We start from the raw sequence: 18533 nt of genomic DNA on the forward strand, positions 1-18533 counted from the left end.
AGAGGTGAAAGTATATCTAAGAGAGAAATACATAGACATATATCTCTTGGGGATGTCCCAGCCCACAGGTTGGAAAGCAATGCCTTTTTTATAACACATACAGTAGGCTACTGTATTTACACGTGGCTACATGTGTAGGATGCTCCACTGAAGACGGTTCCTCACAATCTGAGTGTAACTTGAGGACACAAGAAGCAAATCAGTAATGTGCAGAGCTTGTGTGTGTGTGTGTGTGGCTGAACACTTGGCAAGTGAGTTTTAAAGTAGTGACATAATGACATTGAAACAAGTGTGGTGAAAGAGTATCACTGTTGTGCTCTCGGGATGGTCTGTCTGTAGTCTGTAAATCGAGAGCACAAAGGAATTATGTCGTGCGAGCTTTTTAATTTCATCTTTCTATTTTGGAGGCAGGCCATTATAATACTCCCATTTGTGCAGCCAAACCGCAGGAAGTTGTTTGGACACACACACACAGACACACACAGACACACACTAATCAGGCATCACACGGCGGAGGGAGCCAACTGTGGTCAACGACATAAATGAGACACTCCTCACTTTGGTTTATTTAACGCGCGTGGACAGCGCGGACGGGTCGGACGCCTTCTTGGTTCGCTCGGTGCTGGAGGTCAGAGGGAGCGATGTGCGGCGCAACAGATGCCGCTCCGAGAAATAAGCCTTTAATACCCCGAGGACTCAGGAGAGGGTAACTACACTCAACTCACAATACAGACTTAAGTGAAACCCCTCACGCAACTCTTCTTCGGCGGCGTCGCGGTTTCTTCTTGGGAAATATTTCACCTTTACGCACAAAGCGGCGTTTAAAGAACTGCGTTTTTGCTGCATTTGACAGCGGATTCGTCCACCTGTGTCAGAGGTAGTCTCATGGCATGCTTGTCCATGCCTCATTCACTGGAGCCATTTGAACGGTAATCAGATCAGGACACTGAAACTGCTGGATAACGCTAGTGGAGCACTTTAACCAGCATGCCACCCAAGAAAAAGGTAAAATATGCAGTTTTCTTGTGTTTTTCGTGTTTGTGTTTGCGTGTGCATTTGCGCGCGCGCTGAACAGGAAGGGTAGGAGAATGCACCATCTGTTGCACTGGGCGTTAATCCTTGTGTGAGGCCTTTCTACATCATTGCACTCACTAAAACAAGCCACAATGTGCAGGGGCAGGGAGAGATGCAGATCCACATGCATGTATCATGTCATGTGTCTAGTTTGAAGTGCGGGCTTCAGGGAGAGTTGCATAACCAATGGCCTGCGAAGATCAGATGGATTAAATGTCTTCTTGCCCCCGTGTTTCATTTGCTGTAAACTCAGTGGAAGTGGAATTGTGCAAATATTTCTGTTATCAGTTTTATATTGTAAAGCAACAGTAGGTGTAGTCGAGGTCCTCCTTCTCCTCAAGCTATCAGTGTACACACTGTCTTATGTTTTGAGATATATATTTTTTACCTTGGTGCAATATTTAAGTCATTTTCTCATAGCTTTTTACATCATTCTCATCATTTTATTCATAATTATAATTACCTACAGTTCAAATGTCAATATTTCAGCCACATGCAGAGACTAGTTAATTACTAACTAATTTCTTTTAGTGATACTTCACTTATACTTGTTCACGCCTTAGAGAAGGTTTCTGACCGAAACATGTTTATTAGAAAGGTTTTTACACAGACCTGAGTGTACTGATGCTTTTTGCTCTTTAGCTTGGGTTATTTAACATGCATTTAGTGAGGTTTAGTACTAAATTCTGGGCCCTAAGGAGTCTGTGGGCCCCCTGTCCTTCTTTCTTGATGCATGTCTCTCTCACGCACCTTTTGGATTTTTTTTTTCACAAAGTAACCTTGTCTTGCTTTCTTTCCCTTTTCATTTCTGTCTTTTTGTTTTGGGACCCCCGATTTCCCTTTCTTGGGGAAAAATATGGCATGTTGTACGTACAGTGTGAATTGGTGCTTTAGCAGCAAAAATGGTCACTGTATTTAGAGACAAATCCAAGCACAGGGACTCAAATTACTTAGAAATAATATAGTGCAAAAAAACTTAACTTTTTATTCCAGGCTTTTCAATGCAATATCATGAAGTAATGGTCTCCTGAGCAGAGAATGAGGTCATGCTCCCTGTGTGTGTGTTGTTATCTGGGTTTGTTGTGGTAAGCTGTTCCAGCCAAGTGTTCATGTTGTGCATGTGTATTTTCCAATGGCTAGCTCATCGCCATGGCGTTACACTGCACTCATTCGATGGTTGCAGCTGATATTGGGACAGTGGCGATGCAGAAAAGGAGTGCCCAGCCTCCGGTTCTTGCCTGTTTAGCACCCTTAACTCCGTCAACGTTTTTACCATTGTTTAGCATTGTTAATGAAGTCTTCATATTGTAAATTTGCCTTTCTAATGGATAGTGAACAAATGGCCCGCCTTACTCTGCCTCTGATTGACTCACCCTGACACTCTTACTCTAACCAATCCCACATCTTTTGCCTAAACCTAACCAATTTAACCAATGAAGGCAACAAAATACAAGCCAATCATAGGAAGAGTCCTAGGATTTGCGAATTTGCATTGAGAACCGTATCCCAACAACTTATGGATTTCACAAAGAAACTCTTTAACAATTCTAGATAGATAGGTAGATAGTAATTTGTAACTCCCAAAGGGAAATTCAGGTTTCCAACAGCTCAAGAATAAAGGAGCCATTGAACGGGTATTAAAGTGCAGAGTAAAAACCATGTGGTTTTTGTGAAAAGAATATATTAGTGATAATAAATATATTACTGTTTAAAATGCACAGTGTGCACAACCTGAATTAACAGAACAGAGTCCCTGTGCTAGTTAAATAAATAGTCTGTCTGATTCTTGAAATACTTTCAGAATAACGATAAACGTTATACAACATTCTGGCTTTTTCAAAGATCTGTGGGTATTAATTAAAACAGATGCTGAGCTCTGTGACTCAAATGTAATGAGAACACACGAGAGACACTCGTAACCCTTTTCCACCAACACAGAGCGGGTTCACTTCCTCTTTAGGCGCCTAATTTTAACCATTCTGGCCATTTCAACCCAAACTAAATGGTTCAGAATATTTAAGTTGGCTCCCAGCTGGAACCAAAAAATAACAGCTTTTCGGAAGCAGAGCTACGAACCATGACGACATCAGTGAGTCTGTCATATTTTACAGGTTGGACAGAGAGGATGGAGAAGGCATCAATAGAGATGTTAAATGAGAACCCATGCTTGTTTTTGGATAAAAACAAATAACTAATAACAAAACAAACGTTTGCAGGCAATCAATGTGATCCACCATTTTGCACTGTTTACTTTGTGCCTTGTGCAACGACCTCCGTTGACGATGCATCCTTGATTACAATGTTTCTGATTGAAACTGGTGGAAACATGGGCTGGTTTGCTAGATGGTACCAAGGTCCCAAGAGTCCTGAAATGAACTGGTTCAAAAATCAGAACTAATTTGGTGTTAAAGTGGAGCTTGAGGCAGCTTCATAAATTTCTGGATGGCCTACTGTCTTGCATCACAGTGTGCTGGTTAGTGATGGCCGACTACTTGTTACCTAGAATAGGAAAAGCCTCTTAGTAGGTGTGACTGGGGCATTACCTCCAGATACCTGCTTTCCTTCCAGCCAGGAAGTGGAGCAATGAGGCGAATAATACTGGGCAGACCTGTTTCTTTGGGATTAGGATTGTTTCCAACTGTAGGATAGTGTTATTTCATTTTATTTATCTATTGTTTTTGTGTTGAAACTGACAAAATTTTCAGTTGCAGAAGAGTGACAGAGATGACAGTGGTGGTCCAATATTTGCCTCAGTGCAAGAAGTGAGGAGTGATCATAACAGGAACGGCTGGCAAAAATCGTATTTTTTTTTATAATCCCCTCACACGCACACCCCTTCTTATACCAACAGTAATCATGTTGCATCACACTGCTGTGCAATGCAGACGAGCAGAGAGATGTGCCATCTATGAACTATAGATGAAATGTATCTGTTACAGGAGCTGAGCCAGCCAGGAATTAGGTTGTATAGATAATATTAATGCAGCTATTGTATCTCTATCTGATGACTGTCAGGGAGCCTTAGCACACGCAGCCCGAGCAGCAGTGTTGGCTGTCTGTGAGGAGGTTGCATTTGTCTCTCTCTCGCTCTAAATCCTGGATTGACGCATGCTATCTTAATCTCTTTACTCAGAGACAATCATGACCCAGAGAGAAAAAGAGAGGGAGAGAGAGAGAGGGAGGGGGGGAGAGGAGCCCAAATACACATTGCCCCCCCCTGTAATGCTGTAATGATTTTTTCCAATTTAGTCTTCGATGCTGTGATTTTCTTCGAGGCAAATCTTGATGTTCCTTCAAGTGTGCAGATTTTCTCTGTAGCAATATGTGTATAGTCATTAGCAAAATGACATAAAAATCATATATTATGTCAAAAAATGGATCAACTATCATAACTTTTAAATTCAGAAATTGATTAAAACGAAATCGACTATTAGTGTCTAAATTTATGTGCCATTTCTACACATGAAGTGGTATGCATGGGGCAGTAGTCAAAAGCAACAACCTGTATGTGAAAGACTGTAGAGAGGTTTTTTCTTTCTTTCTGCCAAAAATTAGAGAACTAAACAAAGTACAACAATGTAAGCGTCAAATGATAGTATGCCCAGCTAAGTAGCTAATTAGTCTCACAAGGATTTCATGATGTGCAGCTGCAACAAGTAACACAAATTCAGCCAGTCCCAGAGTCTTCTGCACACGCTTACAACTTACAGTTTAAATTTCATTGTAGAGCTGTGTGCAGTGTATTGATTCAGCTCCAAAGCTAGAAAATCTATTTGTGGTGGAAGATGTTTTAAGTGCGACAGCCCGCCACTGAGCATGAATGTGTTGGACACCCTACAGCCTCCCTCTTTTATCACTCTAACCACCTTCTTGAAAAGGTTGCTGCTGAAATATCTGAACATATTCAAAAACCTGTTGATATCCAAGTTTTTCCATAATGCTTAAAAGAAGGTAATACATGTACATATCTTGACATTACACATATATTCCAGATGTGCTGGCTCAGAATTATACCGATAACTAGGCAATAGCTTATGGTGCTTATGCTCTAACTAGTTGGTATTTGATAATGATTCAACTGTAGTTTGTGTCTCTGCCCAGGATAAGGTGTTTTATTTACTGGCTAATTACTGTATGTTTTTAACATGGTAATTTTTTTAAACATTTGCTAATAATTAAGAGTGGTAACTTTGCAACAGTTATGGAAAACTGCATATGTGCATGTATAGGGAAATGGAAAGCTTGACAGGTGTATCAGTGTAACTGGGACAGCAAACTGTGGAAGTAGTGAATTGAATTGAAGGAGTTCCCAATTTTAAACTCTTCATACTGGCGACATCAGTAATAATGATCAAACCCATATTAACAAACTGTATAGACATAAATTACTTTTAGTGCAGCACAGATCTGCTGCCACTCTTGATCTATAATTGGGGATCTAAAGGGCTGTGATGCAGCCTTTAACTCCACAGACGGAGATTCATGCCAAAGTAAAGGTGGCGGTGCCAGCGGAGCAGGCCATATCTGCTCTATGGTAGCATCAGGCGGAGGGCATGGAGCCAGTCTCCTTCAGACAGATGATGCAGAGCAGCTGATTAGACGGGGCTCGGAGAAAACTGAACACACACTGCATGCTAATGAAGAAGAAATGAAGTCGCAGAGAAATCATCCCAGTGTACGGAATAACATATCAGAGTAAATGAGCAGCAGCTAAATTGCACCAAGATTTGGGTTATCAGATGCAATTTCACTGTCCTTCGGTAGCAGAAAGAGCCAATACAAGAAAATATTTATGGGCAAAAATTAGGAATTTGTGAACACCTGGGCTCAGAGCCAGCAGCTCATTGAAGGGACGACAGGAAATTAGTCACAATTAGATTAGCGACCTGCGCCACAGTTTTACAATGAACTGTAGTAAATGGTGTTTTGGGGTGCAGGCAGTGTTTTGCTCTGTTTTTGATGCACAACTCTTTTCGCTCGTGCTCACCAGCAAAGTTTTAATGAAGCTCATTAATTTAATGTAGGTTTTTTTCTCAGCAGATCAACTAGAATATCCTGAGATATGAGTGAACATATTACAGTTTTGATGTTTTTTCATGAAAAATGGTTTCCATGTTCACACTATCAAACCACAGGTTACTCTCCAATTCATTTGTGAATGGGAGAAGTTATTTTTGCATCCACAGTTTTAGAAATGAAAGAGATTAGCAGTTGGAGTTGATGGTCTTTGGGTGCATTTATGCAAAATTTACACTTGTAAGCAGCAACTAACCCACAACAACTGGTGCAAACTCTGCATAGACAGATGAGATACACAGAGTTGACATGTCACAGTGTTTGAAACACAGTATATCAGAAGTAATATGTTGAATAACTGAAGTAGCACTCAGTCATTTTTTTACCAGATTTGTGGTTTGATTTTGATTGAATGACTGACTGATATATAGTTTTAACCAATTTAGCAGCTGAACTTCTTGTTGGTTTAAAATACGTTTGATTTGATTGCTACACATAAATCTCAATTCGGCACTGTTACTAGTTCTGTTGCCAGTTTAAAAGCAAGAAAACTCTGTCCCCCTTTCCACGATTGCACCTTTTAAGAACGGCAAGGCAGCATTTTAAATAAATTTAATAAATTTAAATAAAAATGAATAAATAAAATAAGTTCCCTGAGGTTTTACAAAGTAAAAGTTCCTCCCATGCTGACACTTACTTTGCACTTTTTATTTCATTAATTTTATCGGTGATCATTAAAATAAAATCCTGTTACAGATAATCTGCAAAATGCCAAATATCATCCACGATAATCAGCCAGGCAGATTATTTGTTGACCCCTACTACCAAACTCATTGTTTTTTAAGATTATTTTTTGGGAATTTTTCCCTTTATTGATAGGACAGCTGTAGAATGACAGGAAATGTGGGAGAGAGAGGGTGAATGACACGCAGCAAAGGGCCACAGGCCGCAATCAAACCCGGGCTGCTGCAAAGGCCTCAGCATATGGGCCGCACACTCTATCAGGTGAGCTAAAGGCCGCCCCGAACTTGTTCTTTTTTACCAAGTAATCACTTCATTTTAGGTCCTGAGATACACAGCTGCCACAGGGCTGAAAGCATCTCAGATCTGCTCAGACTGGAGCTGCTGTGTCGAGGTGTGGAAACTCTTAACCCTAGTTGTCTTTGTGTAGCGACAAATTAGACACAGATAACGACAGCACCTGGGGAGCTGCCAGTAAGGAGCAGGAAGCTGCAGGGATGTGGCAGATTGACACACACACATACACACACACACACAATCAGAATAACAGAGCCTGCAAAAGCAGGCAGGCTCACATGTTTCACTAGAGCTGCTTCTGTGTGGACTCTTGATGCTCACATTATGTTCTGGCATGTAGCCAGCCTGAATGACGCCTCACCGTTAGATGTTTGATGTCTTTGACTGTGCGAAGTACAGTAGCAGTGAAGTGCAGTGATGAATGCTGCCAAGTTGACTTAGTTATACTGAAATTGTCAATGGGAGGTCTAACTGTCACTTCAATAGCTCCTTTGTGGATTTTCCATTGATTTTAATGTGCTGTTCAATTACTGTTAGCACCTTTAATCAGTCTGCGAGGATGTCGTGGATGTATGGACACATTACAAGTTACAAAGGGGTTAAGTGCTTTCATCAGTGGGAGTCATTTATGCTTAGGTGGCATATTTCTCTTAATGGTTGCCATGGAAACCTTTCCCCATTTGTTGAGGGGAAGAGCAGTAGGAATAGTATTTTCAGTGATATTGGGGTATACTATCTGCTGCAGTGGATGATTACTACTCATGGATATTATCAAGTGGAGAAGACAGAAGATGGACTCTGGAACGCTTTGAAAAACAGGAAGAATGCGATGAGCAAATTGATAGACCATTTCAAATACAGTATATATATATATATATATATATATATATATATATATATATATATATATATATATATATAAATAAACAAAAATCTGATGTCAGTCCAGGGTCAGTTACTTGGTTGGTTTTCCATCAAAGATATTTCTTCTTTCTACCCTTGTAAGAGATTTTCCACAGCTTTCCAGTTGATATTAAATGACCTTAAAAGCTCCAACTGATGGGATACAAGGGCCACATTAAATGTCCAGTGTGCAGGCTTAAATGGATACATTGGCAGAAATGTAATAAACCATCCCAATTCCAAAAAAGTTGGGACGCTGCGTAAAACGTCAATAAAAACAGAATGCAATGATTTGCTGATTGTTTTCGATCTGTATCTAATTGAAGACAGTCCAAAGACAAGATATTTAATATTCTTGCTTAATTTTTTGTTTTTTAAATAAGCAATACGCTCGTTCTTAATTTGATATTTAATGCCTGGAACACATTACCAACAATTTGGGACAAGAGCGTGTTTAGCACTGTGTTACATCACCCTTCACTCTCTTAACAACACTCAGTAAGCGTTTGGGAACTGAGGATGCTTACTGTTAAAGTTTTGGAAGTTGATTTTTTTCCCATTCTTGCTTGATATTTGACCTAATGCTCAACAGTCTGGAGCCTCTGTTGTTGTATTTTGCGCTTCATAAGGCAACATTTACTTTCAAAGGAACAGGTCTGGACTTGAGGCTGGGCAGTCTAGTACCTGTACTCTTTTACCACTAAGTCACGCTGTTGTAAAACGTGCACAACGTGCCTCATTGTCTTGCTGGAATGAGCAGGGACATCCCTGTAAAATACATGATCTGGGTGGCAGCATATGTTGCTCCAAAACCTGTATGTACCTTCCAGAATTGATGGTGCCTTCACAGATGTAATGACAGATGCCATGGGCACTAATACTGGCTAATGACATTTCACAAAACACTACAATGTAATCATGTTTTGTGAAATGTTGTATTTTCTGAAACTTTGGCTGTGTTTTGTGAAATTTCATTTTGTCTTGACCGTCAGGGCCAACTCAGGGCTAACTTTGTCGTATTTTTGCACTCAGCAATGTTCTCTTTCTTAAGGCCCATTTTGCACGAGACAAGTGACGCAGAGCTTTGAAACAATTGCTGTGTGTAGCTTATTTCATTAGACCTTAATAAATAACCTGTCATCATGCCAAGGTAGAGAATTTGGGGACAAAGTGAATACCCTAAGATTGTTGTGTGTGAGTTTACTTAAGCATGAAAAGATACATTTTCTCAGTTGCTCAAACTAATCAAACAATAAAAAGGTAAATATGATGTATGAGGATGAAGTGCTTGACATGTCTCTACTGTAAACACAAGCTGCATCTCAGCATTTCTTTAAGACCCGGTCCGGAGTTCAGTTTGTCCTCTGGGGAATCGCAGTGCTCCGGGCCAGCCAGCTGGCTCCTGGTGACTCGATGGCTCTGATTATTTCACTTTAGGGATGGAGTCCATCTCCCCAATCAGACGCTCCTTTCCTAATGTACTCCCCTGGCGGGTGCAGAAAGAGCTGTGTAAACGCTTTTGAGCGGGAAGGGAGTCACCTTCAGGTAGCAGGCGAGAGAACGTGGCTTTACTTGTTCACCCACCCTCCCATCATCCTTGTCCTCCACCTTCTTTTGCCCACCCTCGAAGCCACGTAATCACGTTAATGGGCTGGGATGGCTCTCCAACTGGGAGGGACGGGGGAGAGAGAGGGAGAGGAAAAGATGGAGGGATGAATGAAGAGGTGGGTAGAGAGTTTGAATGAAAGGCTGAATTAGAAAATTAGTGGAACCATATTGGATATTTTTTAAAGATTGGGCAAGAAATAGTAAATAAGAAATATATAAGAAACAGGAAATACTGCACAGTTTAATACTATGATAACTCAATTAGCTGTTCTGTGATTTATATCAAAGCCCTTGTTTTTAATATCACAAAAAGAGCTCTGTAAAATTTAAGTGAGGCTGCAACTAATGATTATTTTAGTGTCAAATATTATGCAGTCTTCATGATATATTATGTCTATAAAACATAAGATGATGAAAAAGTCCCATGCTAACTGCTAATGTATTCCATGTGCTTGTTTTTCTTCTCCAACTATCAGTCTAAAAGTTGCATTTAATTGAAATATATCACAAAAAAGCATGAAATTCTCACATTTGAAAGCTAGAATCTGATAATGTTTTGCTTTTTTGCATGTTTGGCATTTTTACATTTTTTACATCTTTCCGAGGCACAGAAGGGAATAACATGAACAACACCATAGTTAACAAAAAATGAATTAACACCATAAAAAACAAATGTTGATATCTGTCTTGGCTCTGAATTTCACAATCAGTGCAACCCTACTAAATATTTTGGGTTGATTGATTGAATCAATCAATGAATTGATTCAGCTCCATTAAAGCAGTACATGTACAATGTTTAGGTAAAATAAGAGAGTAAAATAAAAAAAAAACAAAATTATATTTAAAAGAAATAAAACTACATCTATTTTTTTGTCCCATTTTAAAATATTATCTACAGTCATATTTTTATATATAATAAATCAGTTGCACCTTTAAAAGACATTTAAGGGATAATCTTTTTTAAGATGTGGATGCACCACAATCTGCGACATTTTCCTTGTTTAATATTTTTTAGATTCACACTAATGCAGAACAAAAAAGGCCTATAATTTATTAAATACCCTAATTTTTTTTGCAGCTCTTCAGTAGACATTTCTTAGCCACCTGCAGTAGAGCTCAACATTGTTTAATAATTCAGCGGGGGTGTTTTGTACTGTTGGCTGGGTGACATTGGCTTGCAGGAGAGGCGGGTGCTGTGCGAACAGATGTCTACACCAGCCATGGGTAAACAAAAAGCCATGCCTGGGCATAATTCTGCCCTGGGGAGATTTCCTTCCTCCTCCTCTCTTATTCCCTCCTCGCCATGTTTAATTCTCTGTCTCTGACTTATATACTGCATCCTCCTGCGTCTGTGCAGCTAATTCTCTCTGTTAATTACCAACACCGTCCCACCTTACATCATGTCCTCATCCTTCTTGTGTCGTATTATTTGAGGCCTTTTTTCTTGTCATATTTCAATACATTTATAGTGGCACTTTTGTAATGCGATTTGTAATTGAGCCACAAGAATTTTTAAATTTTTCACCCAATGTGTCTCTAGTGCTTTTTGAATATATTAGTAGCCAGTACACTGCGTTTCTGATTTTTTTTTTCCGGCTGTTCTCTCTCACTTCTGTTTTCTTTGCTTGTGTTATGCTTGATATTGATACCTGTTTTGGACAATTCTGAACTCTTCTTTATCAAAGCAAATTAGATGTATTTTGATACTGGATGGATTTCCTTCTCTTTGCTCAAGTCCATGAAATTGGTGGCTTGAAGACACAAAGTGCTGGCAGTTAAATCTTTTGCCACTAGCTGCATGGCTTAAGGGATGGCAGTGTTTGTCCATTTATGTGATTGTTTGCCATTTAAATTTGTGCAGACATTCATGTTCCCCAGATGAATTTCCAGTGACTACATTTTCTCCAGTCTTCATTTCATCCACCAAAGAGGTTATGTTTTTCAGCAAGATTACATTTTACATTACGTCACCTACTTGGTGGAAGGGTGTAGCATGGGCCAAGAAAGAGGCCACTGAATCCAAGACACAGGAAAGGTGATAAACAGTTAACTGCACAATGCGGTACAACACATTTCCCAGTCTTTTCACATGTTTTTTACAAGTATTTTCTAATATTCGTGATGTGTTTAGGGAGAAGTCACCGAGTTTGCTTTATCTGCACTGACAAGCCGCCTGTTAGACACAAGATGACTGCATATCACAATCCACATTCATCGGAACTAGTTATTAGGGCTGCCCCCTGAAAGTCGGAGATTTGAATCATCAGTCAAAGACCTCTCAGTCGACTGAGAATGCTTCAAGTCGAGCAGTTTTTTTTCTGTGTGGTGTATTAATGGGGAAGTTTTGGTCCCCAGATTTTGCTGCGGAGTGAGGGTTCTTTACTTTCACGCTGCTCTTTGATACATGGAGGAGCGGATGTACAAGCATTGGCACAGAGGAGGAGAGATCTGCTTAGAGGTGGTGAATTTACAGCTCACAGCAGCTTAATATACAGTCGCTGGCTTTTGTTTGATATCTAGTGTCGGTTAAACATGTAATTGCACATTTATTATCTGTCATGAGTGCCGTTAGCTTGTTTACTATATTATGTAAATGCCGCTGTCAGCCCATTCAGACTTTAAAATTGTATCGAAAGCAAAGCAAATCAGAGAAGGATGGCATAATTCTCATGTAGTTGAGCTTCATGTAGAAGTGCTACAACTGTAACAATGCTTTTTTATCAAACTAAGGTGTGTCTATGGAAACATAAATACAAACATATCATTACTACTTCATTTGAGGCATTTGATTTTTGTATATATTTACATAATAATTAAGTGTTTTCTGGTTATCACATATGTATGCGAAATATTTCCAATTTAAAAGTTCATAATAAATGCACAGCTGAGATGATGAGGCACAACCATATTCTGACATAACTCTGATATTTTTGGAAATATATTCAGTGGTTGCACAGATTTATTTACTGTAGAAGACTGGATGATTGGCCTTGTAGGAGGTCTGCGCTCTCCATGTGCCCATCTACTTCAACATGTATCCTCACTCCACTCTTCTTCTTTTCTCTCTCACCTCCCTCTCTAAAAAACTTCCTCCCCTCCTCCAGCTCTCCCTCTGTCTTCCCACTTACAGTAATTTCATAATAGGAGCTATTAAAGCAGAGTCTTTTGGACTTGAAAATAGGTCCATCATAACTATTGGCCTATAGAAATGACATGCTGCATAATCTGTCATCGTCAAAGTCACCAGTGTCAGGCAGCACAGTGTGCACTCGTTTGGAATAACGCAGAGGGTAGGAGCGGGTGACGGGTAAAGGAGAGCCAGAGGGAAGTTGTTCTCTGCTGGTTGAGCCCGAGGTTTGCACAGTGAACTCAGTCTGGACTGACTTTCATAATCACACCGGGTATTCTTGTGACTCTCTTTAATGAACATAAAAAGTGAAACTCTCTTTGCTAGAAAAAACCTTAATATTTCAATAATTTGCTTGTTGTGGAGTAAACCTAATCACTGCTTGAATGGCATTTGCTGGCAACTTTTGTTTCAGTTTAGGAAGCATAAAAATCATAATGACACAGAAGTTATTGGGAGAAGGTCGCATGGTTCATGCCCTCGGTTCCACCTGTTGTTAGGCTTAGGCTACTAAACACTTAAAGATGGTCTTTTCTCAAAAGTATGCAGTAGAGAGAGGCAAATACTTTTAAAATTGGTGCTGTATGAACAGAAAAAAACAGATAAAAAGGACTGTTGCTTTTACTTTTGCTCAAGACAAAAAGACCTACGACTATGATAATGCAGTATGACTCACAAGACCAATAAACGCTCCTGCTGGTGGTTGTCGTGCGAGTTTGTTTCAGCTTTTCGTCTCGTCCAGAAACAATATGGTGGACAACTGCTTTCACTTTTTTTCCAAGAGTTGGATGAGAAAATCAACGACACTCTTACGGCTGTGTGTTAAGAGCTGTTATCTTTTGACAAGGTCAGATATAAAACTGGAATATATCTCAATATTGCATCAGTATTTTGATATGAGACTAAATATCATCTTAGATTTTAAATATTAATATATGAATTATATATAGATTTTAATGTCTTGTTGGTGTTGTCTTTTCCTCATTTTAAAGGCTGCACCACAGTAAAGTGATGTCATTTTCTGTTCTAGCTTGTCTATTATTTGCCTCTATCCACTCAGTCTTAATATCGACAATATCGTCGCAATATTGACATAAAGGCAGCAGCTATTGTGTTCATTGTCAGTGTATCCATCAGTTATTTTCTCAATATAAAATGTCAGAAAATGATGAAAATAATTTTGATTCTCTTTCTTGATAAAAATATTAAATCACTTTACTGATTAGCAAATTAGTGGGCACTATTAGTTGACCACTGATCAATTAATTGTTACATCCCAAACTGATATTGAGGCATTTAGACAGAAAATATCATGATATTTAAATGTTGTCCGTGTTCCTTTAGACCTCAACAGTGAACATGTTTTCGCTCATTTGTTTAATCTGTACACAAACCCAAATATAAGGACAAAATTTTATGGTTTTAGAGGTAGTTTACTGCTGGAACTACTTTCTCCAAAAACAGTTTCTCTGAACAGAGGACTTCGATGCATATCCAGCTACAGCAGTGATTGCTAGATACCATCTGTACGCAGGCTTTAATAGGTCTCTGTAGAGTTACGATGGTACCAAGCCATGCAAACCTCACTGTGATCCCAAGACAGTCACTAACCAGCTGTTACTTGAAAAAAATGTTGCAAGTTGTAAAAGTTACACAACATAAATGAAAACAATTCATTTTTACATTACAAAATGTATTTCCTAATGTATAATAATTTTACATGAACATAAGTTTTAGGAGACAGAGTTGAAAAGACTCAGCTGCACCAACATTATCACTATCACTAACATTATCTGTTGTACTCTGCAGCATTCCCGCAGATCTTTAAAGTCTTAAAGGGTTTATAATTAATTAATCTAAAAATAAGGCCTGAATTGGCATTAAAATGTCTTAAATAAATCTTTAAAAAGTCTTAAATTTATTACATGATTTTTTTCCAGATGCATTGTAAAATTTTAAAATAATTGGTAACACATTTAATTTAATTTAATTTAAGTCACATTTTATGTTACAATAAAAATTTGGGCTAAATTGTCCCTAAGAAATTGATGTCAATTTTGGTTGTTGTAAAAGTGGTCTTAAATTTCATTCCAAGTGGCATTAAAAACATCTAAAAAAAAAAAAAAAAGCAGGGTACATGTAAAAGTGTGAACATAACATTTTTAAGAGTAAATAAATGACATATTGTGTAAAATATTTTTGCCTTTATCAAACTTCCATGTCTTGAATATACACAAAATACCTCCGTTATTGACTTGAGGAAATCACAGAGGACTCGGGATCACGGTGTTGTTAAAATGCATCAGACTGAGCAGACTGACGACAACCAGGGAGCTGATTTGTGACTTTAGGATGCAAGAGTGTATCTTGAGTGCCAGACTGACGCAGAGGGCTGTGCCACCTCCTGGCTATGACACAGAGGGCATTAATTACCATGTCTTTGAGGGGACAATCTAATCGCAGGGACACATGGCACATAAACCTGAGCGTCCCTAGAGGGATCTGCTGCAACACTTCCTGACAATTAAAGGCAGGAGAGTTCTCGGGGAAGGAACAGTAAATGAGAAGCACGTCTCGGAGATGTTATGAGGTCAATAGCTTAGCGGTAAAGCACTCAATCAGTGTTTGAATCCTACAGTATAATTTGCATGAGAGCTAGAGGTCTTCACAAATCCAAAGTGGAATCAGTCCAAAACAGAATCTGCCATACATGCATAAATACATTTTTAAGATATAGAGGCCTCATCTGTATAGAACTGAAGATAATGAGACTGAATACAAAATACTTATAAAGGCTGTTTTAGAGCGAGAACACCAGTGTCTGCAGAAGCTTGATCCGCTATGAAATTATGGGCAGCCATACTAAAAAAAAAACCCCAGCAAAATAACAATAATAATAAGAATGTCCTAAAACTGAATATGAAATCATAAAATATTTTTAAAAATATATAAAAAATGAAAAAGTGACAGTGACTTATTTGAAATAATTCCAATTATTTTTAAAATAACTTCCTAAAACGTTTACTTTTCTGTGTTATTTCAGTGTTTTTATGGACTAAAAAAGATTAGTCTGGAATTTATTAATATTTTCAATAGTATGTAGGCTGTCTTGAAGACGCAAACATTATTGTTGCTAGTTATTTTATTCCAGTTTATATCTGACTTTGTGACGTATTATGTGTCATTAGTTTTATATTATTAGTCTGTATCTCTGTGTTCTCACTGCCTCTCTTGGTCAGGACACCGGAAAAGGATTTTTAATCCCAATGAGGCCCAATAAATACATCATCAATACATTAACAAGTGTTCCTAATCCCAACGTGAATCAATCAAACATGACACCATTTATCTGTATGAGACTGATGTGATTTATACGTATTTGATTTCAAAGCATTTCTTTTGCATGTGTTTGTATAATCTATCTTTCTGTCTCTTGCTCTTTGAAAATCAAAAGTAAAATGTCCACAGTGTCAGAAAGTCTATAATACAGTGCAATACTGAAAAATCAAATCAGTGCGAATAATTGATTAATTGATGAACTCATAGTCATCACTCGCTCTCTATTTCTCCTCCGCAGGGAGAGCGTCAGGACTCGGACGTCGTCGAGGAAAGAAACGCCCAGGTGCAGCTGGAGAAGGCCAAGGTACTTTCTCACTGTTGCATCATGGTAACATCACAACCAGACCCACCGCGGCCCTTACAGACTCATTTTTCAGAGCGGCCGCTCTCAAGGACATGATTACATCACAGACAGGAAACACAGACATCAGGACGTCGGATTAGTGGAGCAATATTTAGCTATTAAAATGAGTCACTGCAGTCTTCATCCTCGCCGTCCCTTTCTGTGCTCCGTTTCTGGAGGCTGATAATAATGAGGGGTACTGATTATTGCTGATTCAGTTCATTTACACAGAAAGAAAGAAAACAGATTATAACGAAACAATTCAACAGGCCAAGTTATGAAAATGAAAAAAAATGTTCATGTATATATGTGTGTATATATATAGACACCAAGTGCATCCATCCACAATTGGCATGCAGATTTCTATGTTTTTTAGTTGAGTAATGATGTGTTAGTGATGAAGATAAAGATCTTCACCACTTCAACAACACATGGGCAATATTTAGGAATCAAAGAAACGCTGCACATGAAACAAATACATTTGCAAATTTGATTGTGCATGTGCAGCATAAAGGAACAAAAAGTGCAACACAGTATACAGAAAACGTAATATCATTTAGATATGGGGAAAGCGGAGCACATTTTCAGACGGTCTCTCCTGGAAGACAGTTATGGTGTTTCACTGGCCTTAAAGGGCCTTCTGGCTCCTTTCTCACCTGCACAACTGGCTTATCGTTGCTTGAAGGGACTGTGAATGTTCAAATTGCCGATTTCAGAAAGTTACAGGGCATAATCTGTATATTTTTTGTGTTTTTATGTTGAAATACGTTGCTCTCTAAGCCAGGATATGTAATATGTTTTGTCATATGCAATATAACACACATACTTTATCAGAGAAAATACCGGTGGAGTGAATTTTGGGGGAAAAAAAGTCCCATTTCTGCCAATTATAAAGCAATCTGAAACTGAGTCAGATTCAACTATTGCAACCTCCTGCAGTAGCTTCACTGTCTATTGTGGCTTCCACACTTACAGATGGTTGGTTATCTACATTTTTTGTGGTCATAATAACAATGAGCATTACAGTTTGTCACTATATAAAATTACTACAGCTGATATCAAACTCCTCCCCTCTGTTTGCCTTTTAAGCAGCGCCTGCTGATACACGTCCCACTGAATATTGAATTAAATCCTCCCCCGCAGATTTAATGTGCTCCCACTGGTGCTCCGTAATTAAGGCGGCAAACACACTCGTCCTGTCCCCTGCTGACCCCGCAACCTCTCCCACAGCCTCATCTTCCCAAAGTGGAGTAATTAGCAGCTTGATCCGTGTGCCACTGACATTTACTCTGATAGGATTACAGCACCAACAGGCATTCAATCAGAAGGACGAGAACAGTAGCAAATGTGCAGCGGAGAGGCCGATGCAGCAGGTCTGTTTCACAGCAGACGTTTTGATTTGTCATAGCGGGAAAAGAACAGGTGTCACTAAAAACATACTGATGGCTGTGTTGAATTCAAGTTAACCAGTAAGCAGCGACAGTCTGACTGCAAGCCAGCATGCACTGAACCAGGACTCTAATACTGAAGCAGCTAACTAAAATATGTAACAGTAATGACACTGTAAAGGTAAATCAGGTTATTGATAGAAAATGTTAAAAAGCAACAATTGTTAAATTGAATTGAATATATTTATATCATTAAAATACATTTATATGAAATTAATTCAAGAAAATGGAGCGTAATGTAAAACAAGTTGTACTTTTAGCATGTTTAAAGGATGTCAGCGATAACAAAATATTATTTAACAGGCAAACAGGATAAATCGTAAATATCCAAGTAGGGTGAAGTTAGTTTTTTTGAGACGTCAAGTAAAATGGGACAAATAAGGTTTTATATCTTTGGCTCTTTACATATTAGCAGCCAGACACCTAATATGTTAATGTGTTTACATGAAACTGTCGTTTTTAATGGCCTGAGATAACTGGAGTCAAAAACCTTTGGTCCCAGAACCTGCAAGGACAGCCATTAGGCATTTCAATGTTCTCATTTTTACCAATAAGAGTAAAACAATAAGGGTACAACACCAAAATAAGTTGTAGGGCGTTGCATATTATTGCATGACATGTAATCAAAATATTTTCT

The 18533-nt window shown here is 38.7% G+C and overlaps 1 protein-coding gene across 3 annotated transcripts in view; it reads left to right on the plus strand.

Annotated features, from left to right (window-relative positions):
- cacnb2b (calcium voltage-gated channel auxiliary subunit beta 2b) overlaps positions 1-18533 on the plus strand; it is a 48634-nt gene that overhangs the window by 14185 nt on the left and 15916 nt on the right. For 2 of the 3 annotated variants that reach the window (XM_088085706.1, XM_088085707.1), the window contains exon 2: positions 16344-16409. In XM_088085706.1, coding sequence (XP_087941832.1) covers positions 16344-16409 — 66 coding nt within the window. Of the gene's footprint in view, positions 1-475; positions 1006-16343; positions 16410-18533 lie in introns of those variants that run through there. The other variant, XM_042498426.2, reaches the window with a different exon arrangement.

This window comes from Plectropomus leopardus, chromosome 12 (genome assembly GCF_026936395.1).
Source record: "Plectropomus leopardus strain MGB_pleo_1.0 chromosome 12, ASM2693639v1, whole genome shotgun sequence".
Taxonomy (NCBI): Eukaryota; Metazoa; Chordata; class Actinopteri; order Perciformes; family Serranidae; genus Plectropomus; species Plectropomus leopardus.